The 17,915-nt window shown below is 37.6% G+C and overlaps 1 protein-coding gene across 1 annotated transcript in view; it reads left to right on the top strand.

The window, feature by feature from the left end:
* Positions 1 to 17,915, top strand: part of LGR5 (leucine rich repeat containing G protein-coupled receptor 5) — an 88,877-nt gene that overhangs the window by 59,729 nt on the left and 11,233 nt on the right. Inside the window, exons 5-14 of the mRNA XM_058862836.1 lie at positions 3,119 to 3,334; positions 5,681 to 5,752; positions 8,130 to 8,198; positions 11,430 to 11,501; positions 12,305 to 12,376; positions 12,483 to 12,551; positions 12,679 to 12,750; positions 15,711 to 15,776; positions 15,973 to 16,044; positions 16,916 to 16,987. Of these exons, the coding sequence (XP_058718819.1) occupies positions 3,119 to 3,334; positions 5,681 to 5,752; positions 8,130 to 8,198; positions 11,430 to 11,501; positions 12,305 to 12,376; positions 12,483 to 12,551; positions 12,679 to 12,750; positions 15,711 to 15,776; positions 15,973 to 16,044; positions 16,916 to 16,987 (852 nt within the window). The remainder of the gene's footprint in view (positions 1 to 3,118; positions 3,335 to 5,680; positions 5,753 to 8,129; positions 8,199 to 11,429; positions 11,502 to 12,304; positions 12,377 to 12,482; positions 12,552 to 12,678; positions 12,751 to 15,710; positions 15,777 to 15,972; positions 16,045 to 16,915; positions 16,988 to 17,915) is intronic.

The following is a 17,915-nucleotide window of genomic DNA, read 5'->3' as shown; positions in this document are numbered from 1 at the left end:
GGAATTTCTTGATTGTGAGATATACCCAGGTTGTAGCTGTTTTTGAGAGAAGATACAGAAAATAGGGGGGAAAATTTATATTTATATATATATATATATATATATATATATATATATACGTATGTGTGTATATTCCCTTAGAAACCTACCACTGGCATGAAACTTAGTATCTATTCATATTACATTGATAAAAAAATGCAAATCAAATATTTTTCAAACATTTGCCTTTGTCTGTACCAATAAATGAGGTTTTCATTCTGCAGGAACAGTATCTTTTCATAATTTGTGTGCATGGTCAGAGAATTCACAGTGTGTCACAGGAAACACTAGTGGGTTACAGTCCACATAGTTCAAGCATTTGCTTTGAAAGGTTTAGACATTTTAAGTGAGCTCATGGTGAATTTCATAGTGGCTGCTTTATTTACATGCTGCCTATCAGAAGAGATCAAGTATTTCTGTTTCCCTAAATTAGCTCTCTCTGGAATACAATAGCAGCTTTCAAACTCACCACATGTTATCTACATATATTTTCAGTTAAAAATAGGGTCATGTTTGTGAGTTAATGGGTTTAGTTCTGAAAGTGCCAAAACTTTGATCAACACATGTAAAACAATTGGCTGAAAAGGGTGATTTTGATCAGTCCTTTATACATCAGTGTGCATTACCTACAGTATGACAGGAAACATAACCAGTACTGAAACCTTTTAATATCTGCAAGAGGGAAAACGGTACTTGGAAATTTTAAAAAGATTAGATAACGAAAGAGCACTTGAGGCAGTACTTCTTATAAGTACTTGCAGGATATGTAATCCAATTACAGAACCTGAAGCACAAATCATTGCAGCTTTTTTGTTTCTTCCAAGCTTTATTTAAACAATAATTCAACTATCTAGAATTTCATTTGCAGTATAGCAGTTCTGTTTTTCTTTCTGTTCTGTGGGTTTTGTTTACATAGCCAGTGGTGAGTTTGTATTTGGAAACTTCAGCTATTAAAAAAAAAAAAAAAATCAGTTCCTTGATTTGCTACACAATATTGGTAAGATTAAAATCCTGGTCTCACTGAGGACAGCAGAAGTGATGCCATTTCAGCCACAGGGTCACATACAAATAAGCAACTCTTGGCTTTTCCACACAGCCAGGCATCCTGTGAGCGGCTCCCTTGGAGTGAGCAAGACACATCAGGGCTGCACAGGCAGGCTTCCTGTTGAACGAGATGTTAACTGCAATACTGCAGCACATGTAGTTTGAATAAAGCCTCCATTCTTTAATCAGTGAAACTGTCAAACTAAGGCAACTGTAACTTCTTAGTTTACATACCAGCATCACCAGCAGGGAAGAAATTTACTTTTGACTGAACACAAAGAAACCTCATCTACTCGTTCAAATTATACCTTATTTGAAAACACAGGCATAACATGGTTGTTGCCTGGGGAAAGGAGGAAGAACAACATGAGTATTTCTAAACATTTCCAGCCTTACCCATTTGTTGACAGACCACTGAGTTATTTTGGAAGCTCTGTCTCTGCTGCCTGACATGTCAGTTATTATACTGAAAATTTAATTGTACAAGGGCTTTGACACTGAACCTTATAAATTTGTTCCAACTGACCTTGTCTCAGTTATTTGCCAGCCTGGCACGGAGCCTTGGCAGTCATTATTTGTTCTCATGCAGTAGGTAGGGCCAGCATGGAACAGGAGATAGAATGGACCTGACATTTTACATGACTGTAAATGAGGAAGCAGCTTTAAATAAAGAGATTAATATGCCCACCACAAAGAGTATTGCATTTCTCTCAAGGAGACCAAATTTAGGTTGTACAGAATTACTTCTTTGTACCCCAGGTGTGGCTGTTTGTTCTTAGTATTTTCAAACATATATTTAAATTTATTTCTCTTTTACCATTCACTTAATTACTCCTCTCTAAACATTTCATGACAATTTTTAGAGCACAGCTTTCATGTTAGGGAAAAGGTATAAGTCTCTGCAACACATTAAAAGCAGAAAAAGTGTATCAAGGGCCCACATCCCCAACCAAGTGTTTCACAAAGTTTCAGAAATCTGAAGTGCACTTTTAAATCTTTCCCTGAAAGAATAACAATGAAAAAGCAAAACACAGCAAAAACAAAAGCCAGTGAATAGATGACATTATATATGTAGCACCACATCTGAAAAAGGTTCACTAAATTTAATCCTTAATTACTCAAGTGTGACAACAAAGCATCACCTCCATACTCTGCAAAGGTACAATGTGCAGTTGAGCTCCCTCTGTTGGCTCTGCAGCAGCTGAAGTGCATTTAGTAACTTCTTTTTCAATACAAATACATCACATTGGCAATACTGATCTCTAGGTAAAAAACATTATGTTCCACTACTGAAAAAATGTGAACTTCAGTTCTCATTAGAATCACTAGGATGAACAGCATTTGCACTGGAACAGGCTCCCCAGGGAAGTGTTCACAGCAGCAAGCCTGACAGAGTTCAAGAAGCATTTGGACAATGCTCTTGGACACATGATGTGACTCTTGGGATGGTGCTGTGCAGGGCCAGTAGTGGGACTAGATGATCCTTGTGGGTCCCTTCCCACACAGTTTATTCTGTGATTCTATAGCTGTAATATTTAAGAAAAGGTAAAGCAGGACTCTCCAGAGACTCAGAAGTGACTTCTATTTATGGGTCTTGGAATGGGTGTTTAAAATATGGAAATCCAAATTATCTTGCAGCTCAGTGATTTGTAAGCTCTGAAAGAGAATCTCTGGATGAGTTCCTTGCACTTTTTTGTTCCATGATTTCAAACAATTGGGAAAGGAAACAAAATCATAGCCAGTCTTCAGGGAGACTTTGCTCAAAAATTATCAGTGTGTGCTCTCAGTGAGTTGATAGCTCCAAAGAAGAGCTGTCTCTGCAGAGCCAGCTGACAAGCAGATGTGTAAGCACAATTTGAGATCTCAAGGATGAGGCTGCAAGCAAGAAGGGAAGGTAAAATCTCCAGGAAATGAAAACTGGAAGTGGCAACCCATGTCCATCCTTTGGGGTTATGTTCATGGTGACAACTTCTTATAGCCATTGTGCAAAGCCACTTCACTTGAAGTCCATTTTCTCTGTTTCTTTTTCTCCTAGGCGTCTGGATGCCAACCACATCAACTATGTACCCCCCAACTGCTTCAATGGCTTGGTCTCCCTTAGACACCTGTGGCTAGATGATAATTCCTTGACAGAAATTCCCGTCCAAGCTTTTAGGAGTTTACCAGCACTTCAGGCAATGACGTTGGCACTGAATAAAATTCATTACATACCGGACTATGCCTTTGGAAACCTCTCCAGTCTGGTAGTTCTGTAAGTTCTATTGATTGCTTTTTATACACAGTGTCTTCTTGCAGGACTTTGGCCTCTTGGAGAAACAGATTTTATTGCATCTTTGTACTAGCATTTTCTAAATCACTTATTTTGATCTAGCTTAAAAGTTTCCATCTCAATAAAAAAATATTTAAGGGAATTAAAAATCACCCTATCTGGTCAGCAAAACAAACAGGAAGGGATGCATTGTGTGCTATCTAAGATTGAAAGAGGGAAGATTAGAAACAGGAAATGAACGGAAATCTTTCTGGGGGACTTGGAAAGAATGCCATCTAGTAGAAAAAAATATGTATTTCCTGTCATAGAAAGTATATGTAGTTTTGTATTTGGTTATGTTTGCGTACCGGTTCAACTAAGTGAAACATGCACAGCTGGCATCAAAATCTGGAAGGCATACTATGAATCATGGTTTCAGCTTCTTATCTTCTGGGAATTTACCAAGTGGAAAAAATCTAGACTGGCTGGAGAAACTTAAGTGGAGAAGTAATTTCAGGATGCTTTGGAAAACATTAGCATTATTAAAGAGAGAATTACATTATAGGCTGCCAGAAACCATGGTCTTACATGTAAGACACGTAGCATGTTCTAGCATACTCAAGCCCCAGCGTAAGCGTTGAACCTGACACCCATCAGGGCTCTTCCCTGACAGCTATAGTCACTATCTCTGTCTCCATGGGGCCCCAAAAATGGGGATTAACATCTGATTTGTCCTGCAAAGCCTTTGCCTTCTCTTTACATTAAATATCAATCCCATTCAAGTTAAAGAATGGCTGGACTTGTGATTTGATTGACCTTCTAGACTTACATCAGCAATGGAAAAGACAAGAGGCTGTTTTGAACTCTGTTCTCTAGACCCCTACCTGAAATAGAGTGGTAAGAGCACAGTTAAGAAATGCAGGAGAACATAATTTCTTTTCAGGCCATACTTGCTTCTGCTCAGTTAGGTTTCCTTATTTAAGCTCTGCCTTGCTTAGTTCTAATCTTCTGGGCTTTATAGTGATTAATAAATGATTAAGTCGTCATGACCTAAAACAGCTGATCTTTTTGGCTCATCAAAATCTTTGTGTGTGGTTCTGCTTTCATTGGGTTGCGACTCTATACAGTATGGCAAATTTTCAACACGGTGCAAAAGTGCATGGTCAATTGGAGCAGGTCAAAATCTTTATAATTAAAGATCCAAACATAATTGGAATTTGAAGATGCACTCTTCATGCTAACTAAAGCATTAAAGGTCAGAGTACTCATAAAAAAATACAGAGTTGATTAGGTTTCTTCCTAGAAAAGGAAAAACCCAGAGAACATTTTTATTTTGATGTCAGAATCCTTGCCTTTGATGGATAGATAGACTCAGTTTCTCTAGGTTCAGCAGAATGTTTGGAGAGCCTCTGATCTTTAACAATATTTTTGGAATAAAATGAGGGGCCTGGCAGCCACTCATTCACAGCCTTTCTTTTCTCTTAAAGCCCTTCTCCCTTAGTTCCCTCCACTACAGGGGTAGGATTTTGAGGACAAAATAAAAGGAAAAATCTGGGGAAAAGGCATTCCTTTTAAATTAAATGACCTGAAGTGGATACAAGTTGAATCTAATCACATTAATGAGCTTCACTCAGAGTGGTTTTTTTCTATGTCAGTCTAAAAGGCAGAAATAGGCAGAACTCAGAGTCTTGGGATGGGACAGGGGGTGGGTAGAATTGGTTAAACTATATAAAAATTACTTTCAATTACTAAATATTTTAGGAAGTAGTTACTGATTTTCGTAATTTCAAAGAAAGGCAAGCTACAGCACTTCTAAGATTACTTAGTTCACTCATCTCAGAGAAGCTAGAACTTTTTGTGTTATGGCTTTGTGCTTTTTTGCATTCTGCAAGCCTGATGCCCCTTACCTGTCTGCTGTGTTACCCATCTCTTCAGTGGCTGCTCTTTTGGGCCATACCCTCTAACACAGTCAGAATATATATCTTCCAAATATACACCTCACACCCCACACACAGTTTTTAAGACATGTTACTTACCTGATTAGCTATCATTGAGAATATGTCTATTCATTATGCAAACCCCAGCCTGGAACTGCAGGATATAACACTTTTGAACAATATAGGTGGTTTTAAAACAGATTACCTCTGTGAAACCAAATGGAGATGTGTTGGGAGAATGGGTGGAGGGTGGTAGAGGTGCCTCCTATACATGCTCTTGCAAAAGTATGGTTGCATATAACCAATGCATCCCTGAAAATAAGTTAATTTTGATTTAACCATCAAAATGTTTTGCTTTAGTCCACTGTGTGCAGTGTGCTTTCCTGACTGCATGCTTAATGTTCCCCTGCAGACATCTCCATAACAATAGAATCTATTCCCTGGGAAAGAAATGCTTTGATGGGCTCCACAGCCTAGAGACATTGTGAGTTGACCTCTTATTTGTTTCTTTTTTTTTTTTTAGAGTGTTTTCATTAATATTCTGAAAGAATAAAAATAGCCCAAAAGCCAAATGTGGGTTTGGGCTTGCCTAATCGCTACAGGATCTAAGTGATAGTTCACAATGACTCTGTGTAGTAAATCCTATTTTTGACTATAAAATTAGTTTGCCTTTTTAATAAGCATTGTCAGTTGATAAATTGTTTGAAAGACAGTTGAAAACTGTGTTGAGTATATAAAAAGAAGTGACTATTCATGAACTTATGGTTGCCTAGTTTAGTACTATTCATTTGTCTTGTTCAATCAATAAAGCTGATAGCTAGATTGGGAAATTGCCACAGTGAAAAGTTTTAACATTAAGAAACTCTCTTACGATAGAGGAGAGTTATAAAATTAGGTAGGTTTATTTTTTATATGTGGAAGAAGCAAAAGTTCTAGGTAGTCAAATTACGCATGTGCTTTACAAGTGGGAGAAATACTTCAGTTGTATCCAAGGTTTTGTCTTTAGAGAGCTCTGATAAAGAATAGCACCGGTAAAGACTGAAACTTCCTCAAGTTTTCACTGTAATTCTGTTTAGACCAATTCAAATTTTCTTAAGTTATCTAGCAAAAATATATTCTACATAAAATACCAAACAGGAATGCAGTGCTAATGGTTAGCAGAAATTATTTTGCTACAGTTAGTCAAATACAGATGTTGTCTTCTGGAGTCACCCAGACCCCAGAAATGCCACAGGGACAGTAAAACTGCATGTGCTTCCTCCCACACCTGCTGCAGTCAGCTGCATCATTTTCAATGATTTTGGATGTTTTACCCAACCAGGATAGAGGTTAAAAATACAGTTATGAGAAACAAGTTTCAGACATGGATATTGCTGATCTAAAGGTGACTATTTGCTTTCCCATCCACAAACCTGTGTCCTGCCCACTTTCAGCTTTCACTAAGATTAAGAAGCAGGAAGGTTTGGGCTTCTTGGGGCTTTTTATCACCAGTTTGATTGCCTTGATCCCTTGCCACTGAATTGCAATTTTACAATTTGGACTTTTAGCCGCCTGTGAGTTGAGAGGAAGTCCCTTAGTGTAGCACCGGAAAGGGGGACGGGAAAGGAAGAAGGAAAATGTAATGGTTTGGTTTGTTTATTTAAGTGATATTCACATGGCACTTGGTCACAAATGGGGAAAAACAGAACAATAGAATAAGTAATTGCAAGCCCAGTCCCAGCCACCTGGCATGAGAGAGATGAAAACACAGAGGACAGTCACAAACCCAGGAATAAATGTAGGTGCGGCCACTTCCCTGCAGCAGGACAGTGTAGCGCTTGCCTCAAGCATAGTAATTGCATCATGTATAGACCAGTTCCCAGATAGTCTCAAGATAATCTGAAGAGATCTTGGTGTAAATGATGGACGCCAGCTTTAAGATGGTTTGTTTGCATTGAGGGGTAGGTCTGGAAATCACATATCACTAGAGGGCAAAACCAAACCGTACATGCCTGTAATCTCTTTTTGTCAATAAGCAGGAGAGATTTACAAGCAGGAAGGAAAGCCTTGTTGAGTTCAGACAGCAGTTTCCTGCCTGCATTACTTCAGCCTGATACTATTTCAATTTCAATCTATTGTAAACTGTGGCTTGGGTTTTGCCTGTTTAAAAAGGCTTTTGCTCCAGTTTTTCAGAATATTTTCCTCACAAAATATTGCCAGAGGACATCACAGTAAACTGGCATATCTCAATTTTAGTTTCAGCCATCTCCTAAATGCTAAAGGATACATATGTCATGCTGAGGGCAGAAGGATTATAATCCATTCAGCCTACCAGAATATAGTCTAATTACTGCTGTAGCATGAGCACTTCTTAAAGCAGAGGTCACTAACGTAGCTACACTGTAGTTTTTACAATTTGTGTGGTCAGAAGTACTCTCTTGACTGTTGTCAAGTCTTAAAATTAACAATACAGTTAGAAATCTTTATAAAGAAATGTATTAGACTTGTAAAGCACAGAGCACCAGTCACTGAATATTCTTTTGAAAGATTTCTTTCTCTGTTAATACTTTAATGTAATGCAAAGAATGGACAATTTATAAAACAGCAAATCCCTTAGTAGTACTTGAATTTACTTATATTTTCTTTGTTACAGAATATCTAAAATGTAACTAAAAATAGAATGCTGATAAAAAATAGAAACAATAATGTGCTCTAAATAGACTTTGTTGGAAAATATCCATGCACTTTTGAGGATTTCCTGTCTTTTTGCAGTATGTATTTATTCAATACATCAAAGATGATAGTTCATTACAACTGCCAACAATTCTATGTTATCTGTTATGCAGTGCATAACCAAAATAATAAAATCTATTTTCATACAGAGATTTAAATTACAACAGTCTGGATGAGTTCCCCACTGCTATCAGGACACTAACAAACCTAAAAGAACTGTAAGTACACAGCTCATATTAAGAAGAAGGATGTTTTGTCTAGTGTGTGATTTTTTTTTTAATGCTGGTGATTTTATCAGTAGTCCTTAAAAACTGATATCCTAGGAAAAACTAATAAGCATGCCAACATACATAAAAAATAATTTTAAATGTTCAGTTTAGACCATTCAAGTTCTGACAGCTTTTACTTTTATATTGGCTTGTGCAGTGAGTCTTTTCCAGGAACTTCCTCTTTGGAATACAGTAAATAACAAACACAATTAATTCACTTTTAGTCCCAAACACAAGAGTTAGATTTTGTAAAATATCCAATAATATATTAGTCTTCTAGCTAAGAAGGCATGGCATCTTTATTAGTCCATGAGGTTTAATTAAACTTTACCAACTTCCCTCCCTGACCTCTATTAAATTAAAGCAATTTCTTTTCAATATATATAGTCAGTTCTTTGTAATGTTGTGAACACTTTGTAATGTTGTTCAATGTTTGTAATGTTGTGTTTGAATGTGTGTGAACACTTTTGTGTGCACAGGCATAGTTTGCATCAAGAAAATCAACAAATTTAATTATTCAAATTTATTTTGAAAAATGGTTGAATTATTAAAAATTAAAATTAACTAAATTATGTTCACACATCATACACACATTAATGCATATGTTCAGAAATCTTTCCATTTGATTTATTTACCATGTTAGGGGTACTACCAGCATAGATTTTTGACAAAAATAAGTAATCATATACTAGTTGGACATGGTTGTACCCCTGCTACACCAAAAACTGGTCTAAAAAACAATTTTAAGTAGCCACCTGAGATTCTTTCCAGAGCAGGTACCCTCAGATACTGTGGACTCCTGCTCAGCACCTCCAGTGTTGCCAGAATGCAGCTCTGGAAGAGTCATCAGAGCTGTGAGTTTCCCAGCCCAAACGTTCTCAGCTGCTGTTTATGCCATAAAATAAATGGTATTAAATCCAGTGACCTCAGAGGATTGCCTTTTTGATGACCTCTGGAGTCAGGAGGCAAAAATGGGTATCTCAGTTTGCACCAAATGCACCAGCAAAGTGCCTGATGTGCCTGAGGTTATGTACTGGCCCCCACAGGATTTCACCTCTGAGTATCAACTATGTGCAAAAACATTTGGAGTCTAAAATTGCAACCTGACATCCCAAATCCAGCCCAGTTGATGAGACCATGTGGTTCTGTGCTTTGTGTGGGCCCTGGGAGCTGATCTTGTAAGGCTGGGATGTCTTCCACAGAGCCCCTGGAAGGCCAGCCCCACAGAGGCCCAGCTCATTGCAGGGCTGCTTCAGTAAAGGTGTTCTGGGTGGGACCTCGTGTCTCTCTCGGACTTTGTGCCTGGGCTGAAAACACAAACTGTGACTTTTTTGTGCACAGCTAGTAGCAGATTGCCTCTGCTGAGGTAGTCATGCCATCTCCTTGGGTTTTTTCTGCCATGCAAGACATCCCATTCAAATCCAGTCAGTTTACTGGTTCTAGTTGAGATTCCCGTTCTGCTTGGAACCTGCATGCAAAGATGACAGGGATGTAAAGCCTTGCTCTGTAGCTCATCACCAGTAGCACGATGCCTAAACAACTAAAACCGATACTGTGGGACCTGTTCAAGTAATGGCCAAGGGTGCTTGCATCAGTGAACAATTGGAGGCTTAGTAATGCATAAATTTAAGCTGGGAAGCCTTCTTCATACCCGACTGAACTAATGGGAGTTTCCCACACAAATCATCATTGTTCTTTTGAAATCTTAGTTGTTCCTTTTGTTTTTCACAATAGAGAATTACTCATATGAATGAAATCCAGTAATTAATGATGAGACAAAGATTTGGCTCTCTATTCAGCAGGCTCAAATACATTTTGTTTGTGTCCACATTTGAAATATCCCAACAAAAATGTGGTTGTGGGAAGATCAGCATTACAATATAGTGTATAAAATAATTTCCTTCATAAACTTGTGCCATCCAGCAAAATAAATACTTGCAGTTTAACAAACACAGGGGGAAATATATTGTCAGCTTCTTAATAATTAATATCTAACTATTGATATTCTTAGTTCATATAGATGTGTATATTTACATAGTATCTATATACATACATGCAGGTACTCTGAATTTTAAAATGCCATTTTGAAGTTTACTTCATCTGGTTTTGTTCATTTAGACAAGTGCAGAATTTCAGCAATTTTGCTCTCTTCTCTTCTCTTCTCTTCTCTTCTCTTCTCTTCTCTTCTCTTCTCTTCTCTTCTCTTCTCTTCTCTTCTCTTCTCTTCTCTTCTCTTCTCTTCTCTTCTCTTCTCTTCTCTTCTCTTCTCTTCTCTTCTCTTCTCTTCTCTTCTCTTCTCTTCTCTTCTCTTCTCTTCTCTTCTCTTCTCTTCTCTTCTCTTCTCTTCTCTTCTCTTCTCTTCTCTTCTCTTCTCTTCTCTTCTCTTCTCTTCTCTTCTCTTCTCTTCTCTTCTCTCTCTCCTCTCCTCTCCTCTCCTCTCCTCTCCTCTCCTCTCCTCTCCTCTCCTCTCCTCTCCTCTCCTCTCCTCTCCTCTCCTCTCCTCTCCTCTCCTCTCCTCTCCTCTCCTCTCCTCTCCTCTCCTCTCCTCTCCTCTCCTCTCCTCTCCTCTCCTCTCCTCTCCTCTCCTCTCCTCTCCTCTCCTCTCCTCTCCTCTCCTCTCCTCTCCTCTCCTCTCCTCTCCTCTCCTCTCCTCTCCTCTCCTCTCCTCTCCTCTCCTCTCCTCTCCTCTCCTCTCCTCTCCTCTCCTCTCCTCTCCTCTCCTCTCCTCTCCTCCTTCCCTTCCCTTCCCTTCCCTTCCCTTCCCTTCCCTTCCCTTCCCTTCCCTTCCCTTCCCTTCCCTTCCCTTCCCTTCCCTTCCCTTCCCTTCCCTTCCCTTCCCTTCCCTTCCCTTCCCTTCCCTTCCCTTCCTTCCCTTCCCTTCCCTTCCCTTCCCTTCCCTTCCCTTCCCTTCCCTTCCCTTCCCTTCCCTTCCCTTCCCTTCCCTTCCCTTCCCTTCCCTTCCCTTCCCTTCCCTTCCCTTCCCTTCCCTTCCCTTCCCTTCCCTTCCCTTCCCTTCCCTTCCGTTTTTTTCAGTTCTGTCTTATTCCAGAAAACAAGGATATACCTTTACATACAGAGATTTTTCTTTCTACCAAAAAAAAAAATCACTGTGCACTGTGAATACAGACTGGGTCTTCACTTTTTTTTTTCCTTACCATATAAACAGTTTTTTCTTTGTAGGGGATTTCATAGCAATAACATCAAGTCAATACCTGAGCGTGCATTTGTGGGTAATCCTTCACTTATTACAATGTAAGTGATAAGAATCTTTTCAATGACTCTTTATATTAAAGAATGTTGAACTAAGTATCAATTTTGGCTAATTGTCAAATAGCTTTTCTTGTGAGTACACTTTGTAGCACATTCAAGCAAACAAGTTCATATCTTTTTAGCTTCATGGAAAGAATGGCAGTTTTCAAGCCTGTTAAAGGGAAGCAAGTAGTGGTCTCTGGCCTTCGACCTTTTATTTGAATGGTTACTTCTAAATCTCTTAGCATTCCTGGCAGTGTAAAAGCTGGTAAAAATTGCTCTTGATGGACTCCAGTCTGAATTCCCATCATCTTACATGAAAATGCATTTAATGGACAGCTTCAAATTAAGAAATTGCAAAATAAGTGTAAGAAAAATAATGACTCATCTTGAGTAATATGCCATGAGCAAAAGCAGCATGGCTTCAAAAGGGCAAGGGAACCTCTTCTGAACAGGGGAAGTTCTGACTTCTTCATGTGCTATCCTTAAATTTGTCTCAGGTCATAACAGAATTCTTCATATGTGAAATTTTGTCTTTGCAAACCTGGGAGGAAGAGAGAAGATTTTGTTGACTGGATTCTGGCATTAAAACAGGAAAACAATGACTACTTGAATGTTCAGAATGTGACATGTGGGTGGTGAATATAGACTAGAGGGTGAGAAAAGCCCAAAAGTTCTGCTACAACCAGAGGGGCACAGTCTGTGATTCATCATAGAGAGTTTACTCATTTGTTTATAATATAATAATAAATTTAGAATATTTTAAAATATTTTTCATTAAATGTCTTTTTATCCTTTCTTTTCAGACATTTTTATGATAATCCTATCCAGCTCGTTGGAAAATCTGCTTTTCAACATTTACCAGAACTAAGAACTTTGTATGTGTTTACTTTTTATTTTAGTTTTCTTTTTATATTGCCATACTAGAGTTGTTCCACATTTCCATCACCATAATTTTATTGAAATTGTTTTTTTAAATTGTAGAACTTTAAATGGTGCTTCACAGTTAACAGAGTTTCCTGATCTGACAGGAACTACAAGTCTGGAGAGTTTGTAAGTGCTAAAGAAGTATTTTTGCTTTTTTTTTATTTTCTTATATACTGACTTATTGTAAAGAATGTTCTCAAAATTTTTTTGCAATCTTCAAGAAGTAATTTTTTTTCATAAATTCTTTCAACAGGACACTCACAGGAGCACAGATCACCTCTCTCCCCAAATCAGCTTGTGACCAGTTACCTAATCTCCAAGTGCTGTACGTTTCAGTAAGATTATTAACATAACATTAATGCAAGAGATTAATAGACAAATGAAACTAATATGATTTCAAAATTACTCAATTACTGCTATTTCTGTGTATCACGTTACTTCTTAGGAATTCAGCTCAGGGAGTTGGCCCCTGTGTTATTTAAAAAGTTTATAACCCACTTGCCAATGAGGATTTCCCATACATTGCTGAGAAAGATAATTGCTTAGCATATTTTTAGGAAAAGACAAGAAGGTTCTTGATTTTATTTTTAAAAAGACAGAGCTACCTTTTTTTCATTGATTCTGTCTATCCTACAGTAGTTTGGTATTTTTTTCTCGCTAAGGCAAATAATTCATTGAAGTGAATAAAAAATACAAGTAAGAACTGCAGTTTTGAGTGCTTGTTATGCTCCTCTTTTAATTTCTTTCCCAACCAGACATAAGTAGCTGACTGAAATTTTAATAGACTATTCCTTGACATAGCTGGGCATATTTGGTATGCTAAATATACAATATTATTTTAGCTTGGAAATTTCCTTGGAGTTTGCTTAATCACTAACGAAAGTAATCATTGTGTCCACTTCTTTGAGAATGAGCCAAGAGCACTTTCCTCTATGTATTACATCACTAGGAATCTATTTGGTATTAATTCTCTGGCCAACATTGAAATAGCACTAATTATAATGCATTATTTGAATACCAGAGTGAATGTCAAGAACATTTCCAGAAAAAAATAAGTTTTAGTTAATGGACTCGATATAATCATTTCCAGAATGATAAAAGACAGTCTGCTGCCAGAAAAAGCTCTGCGCACAGAATTAAGTTTAAATATGTCCTGTAACATTCAAAAACAATAATCTCAAAACAAAGGGAAAACAAATACAGCAATTAATAACTTACAGAGTTCATAGTAGAGTAGGACTGTCCATTGGAAATTGAAATTTTTTATTTTTGAGTATTACCCTATATGATTTGAGCTGATACTTAGAAGGGAATTGATTTATCAGCAATTTCAAGTACTCAAGAGCTGCCCTTTCCCCATTGCTGCCAGGTTGGACTGCTGAGTCCCCATTTTGGTTTGCACATCAGTTCTGTCTGTGCCATGGAGGATAATGGTGCACTGAACCTACCCACGCCTTACAGAGGCTCCCTGGCTCAGATACACTCACAAACAATACAAGTGCAAACACTGTATTTAATTTTTTTATATAAAATTAAATATTTTAATATTTAAAGGCAATTTGTGCATCCTACCCAGCCACCAGTACATCCAAATGTGGATTAATGTAACAAGGCTTCCTGGATGTGTGCACACCTGCAGTAAAGGTGTATGTGAGAACACGGTGCCAGCAGCCCTCAGCACAGCTGGGCATGTACCTCAGCACAGGAAACAAAACTACTGGCCCTCTGCTGCTGCCAAGAGCCTCATGTATCAAGAAAGTGGGGAAAAAAACCTTAAAAATAAACAAGCTAAATATTTCCTGGAGTTCTGACAGAAACCGAGGGGAGAAGGGTCTCAAGTTCAGAGGTTTTTCCATGTGTGAGCAAGGAGTGTCAGTATGTACAAAATTCAAGCTGGTAACATATTTTTAAGAAGACCTAAGTGGATTACAGAATAGCCATTGTCTGCAAGACACACAAAACATACTTTACCTTGGCCTAAAAGCCTCTGCTTGAACTTGAAGCCTTGATACACTTGAACCTTCCCATGTAATGTCTGATTTGGGCAACAGTGTACCTTTTTTTGGTAAACAAAAAGAAAATTAAAAAAAAATAAAATTATAAAAAAACCACCCAATTCCAAACATATCAATATTTGCTTTAGTATAGAGTAAAATCAGTAGAATACCTTAAAGACACACACAGTCAATACTTGCCCTGCTTCCACTAATCAAATATAAAATAGTCCAAATGCCCCTGTAGGAACAATAGTAGTGAAAATACAGTTTTATCAAGAGATTAAATAGGTGGAGATGAACCAGTTTTAGAGAATTTGAGAAGTGAGAAGAATCTCACAAAGTGAAAAGTGAATCTTTTTCATGTGATAATACTGGATAACTGTGAAAAGGGACATTTTTCCTAATTTTAGGCATAGACTTTTTTCTCTATTCTTTTCACATGTAGATTTCCCATTTAGTTTTCCCTGTGCAACACACACACACACACACACACACACACACACACACACACACATACACATGTATGTATATATATATATATATCTATTGGATGAGACTCTTGGGTGGTGGGGGCTGGTGTTTGGTTCCTTTTTTTTTTCCCCCTCCACTTTCTGTAAATTGCCTGGGCTTGGTTTTGATTAGTTGTATTATACTGTAAATCAGTCCAGATGTTTCTGTTATTCTGTAATTTGTTGAGTTTTGGCTCAAGTCTTTTTAAGGCTTTTCTTCCCCCCATGTAGTGATTGATTTCAAAGTTAGTTCCAATATTTTTCAACCATTTCCCTCAGTTATAAGATGTAGCAGTCTAAGAGGCAATGCTGCTTATTAAAAGTATAGAATGGGAAGCTGATTGTGACTCTTACCAGAAAAGTACAGGATCTTCTCTGAAAAAATATGAGTATGTATGCTTAGTAGGTTGTTTAAATTTGTTAAAATATTTATCAGAATTTAAACATGATAAACATGGAGTCTGTGATATAAATCCAGATGGCCGATATCATTGCTGTAAAACACACAGCAGAAGTCTACACTTCAGGCAGGAAATCTTCAGACAATGCAAGGAATTTGCAAATATGGATATGGAGTTAATCTATCTTGCCTTTCCCCCTCCTCTTTAGCTAGAAATCAAAATGTGTGAGAAATAAGTGAGTTTGTACACTTCCATTCTGCTGTGATTGGGGATAAAAAGAAATTATTTTTAATTGAGCACAAAGCTACAGAATGAAAGTTATTTTTCTCTTAACATTCCTTTGATGCTGTTAATCTGTTTGTTTCTTGTATAATTCAGGGATCTGTCTTATAACCTGCTGGAAGATTTACCCTGTTTTACTGCGTGTAAAAAACTCCAAAAAATGTAAGTGCTAAACCACCCTAAAAAGCTTAAAAAGAAGCATTTATGTGTGTTTGAGTATAATTAACTTAGCTATTGCTGGCCAATTTGATATACCCCTGATACACTTGATTGAAGTGGATCATAAGCACAATCTAAAACACCCCAAAGTGCCTTCCAAGTGTCTTTGAAACTGAGGAGATCCTTATTGCCATTTCAGTGACTTGCATCACAATGAAATCGCTGAAATCAAAGCAGACACGTTTCGGCAGCTGGCTGCACTTCGGTCTCTGTGAGTACCCCATAAGATACATTCACACAGGTTCTCCAAATATATGGGCTGTATGATGTCTGCTCATGATGTACCCCAAAAGATCCTTATTTCAGTTTTTTCTCACTATGATCTTTCACCATGAGTCCATAACTGTGAAAGGAGAGCAAACATTGCGAAGTTTAGCATCTGCAGCAATGAATTAAAATATATAAGCTGATAGCCATAAAAACTGTCACTTCTAAATGTTTCTGATGGAAGTGGAGAAACTTACTGAGCCAGAGCTGGTATCTGTTGGCAGGTTCACGTTATCATCAGCTCTAGGGAGTGGGAAATCCTTTTACAGAGAACAGCATCTTAAGATGTGGAGTCCGGTCATGTGCAGGTTTCCAGTTTTCACACAGACTCATATGCTAGAGGAGAAATTTTGTCAGGAAATTACTCATGGTTGTAATTTTTTGCAGAATTGAATCCATACATTTTTTTAAGAGTTGTTTTCAGTCTTTTTGACTTTCCAGGGGTGGTGAAAATTGACATTAGGAAGTTAAGCCTATTGACCATGAGTTTGCTGTTCTTAGTCACATGAGAACATTTTAGAAGACTTAGTCCACATAACCTACCCTTCTTTCTGCTGCCTCAGGAGGCTGTGAAGCAGACTGAAATGCCTTGGGCTGTAGCAGGCATTGAGACATTTTAAATTGTCAGTTTAATAACAACACAACTGATTAACAAATAATGAAAAAATACTTTGCACTATGAGGTATGCAGGAGCTTATTGAAAATATTGGCATGTAATTAATACCTTTTTTATATTTACGCCTCCTAATCAAGTGTTTGAAAACTTCCATATTCACTCAGTGGGTATGTAATTTTCTACTCTCTTTTCTTGTAGGGATTTAGCTTGGAACAAAATTAAAATTATTCACCCCAATGCTTTCTCCTCTTTACCATCTCTGATCAAATTGTAAGTATTTGAATATCTTACACATTCAATTTTGCATTTTTCTTGCAAGAGCATACAAAAATTAATAACTTGGTGCTCCAGCAGAAATTGAGGGTTTCTCTGTTCTAATCATCTGGTCTATTGAATCCATATCTACAATGCCTGCATTCTTGTACTTTCCCAATTCACTCAGGTATTACAGCAAAGCTGCATACAATACTATATAATGATTTAGGGTCTGTGAAGATTATCAGTGCAATTTCTCTTTTCATTCAATTTATTAGCAGTTAATCTGTTGTAGCAGTGGTAAATATTTCCTGATAGTTGTGTTTCAGGCCTCAGGAATTGGATTAAAAATTAAATAAGAAACTTTTTCCAGAATGCATCTTTATTTCATTGTTCCTCTTTTGATGCAATAGCTTTTCTCCTTCAGTAAGTTCAGCCAGAGCAGTTAGTGGTCAAAACATTACCAGACAGTTTTGCAGACCTTGTTCACAAGCACTTTTCAATGCTTACTAATTTTTTTTCCTACTTCCAACTGTCACTGTAATGCTTTTTTAATATGAATCCCTGAGGCATTGTCTGTATGGGGAAGATGTGAAAAAAAATTCCTCGAGTCATCTTGCTGCATGGTTATCTCAAAAATTTGATGCTGGGCATTTGCTTACAGATAATCTGGTAGCTGCTTAACCTAAATTTGGAGAGGTATTAATTTCTGTTGATGAGCAAAGCCCTCTGAATGATGCACTGACAAATGCCCACAGTTTTGTCTAAAATATCCCTTTTGGAACCCTTATCAAAACCTACCTACTTTGTGATGTGAGCACTAAACTGTAGCTTTGGACAAAAACATACAACAATCTGACATACAACAGTCAGAGGGGGTTAAAGAAAAAAGCCCTTGAACACACAAACAGTAACACAGTGTACCAGCGTTTCCTGAAATGGT

Source organism: Poecile atricapillus, chromosome W (assembly GCF_030490865.1).
Source record: "Poecile atricapillus isolate bPoeAtr1 chromosome W, bPoeAtr1.hap1, whole genome shotgun sequence".
NCBI lineage: Eukaryota > Metazoa > Chordata > Aves > Passeriformes > Paridae > Poecile > Poecile atricapillus.
Note: the sequence above shows the minus strand (reverse complement) of the source record. Positions and strands in the feature narration are given on the sequence as shown.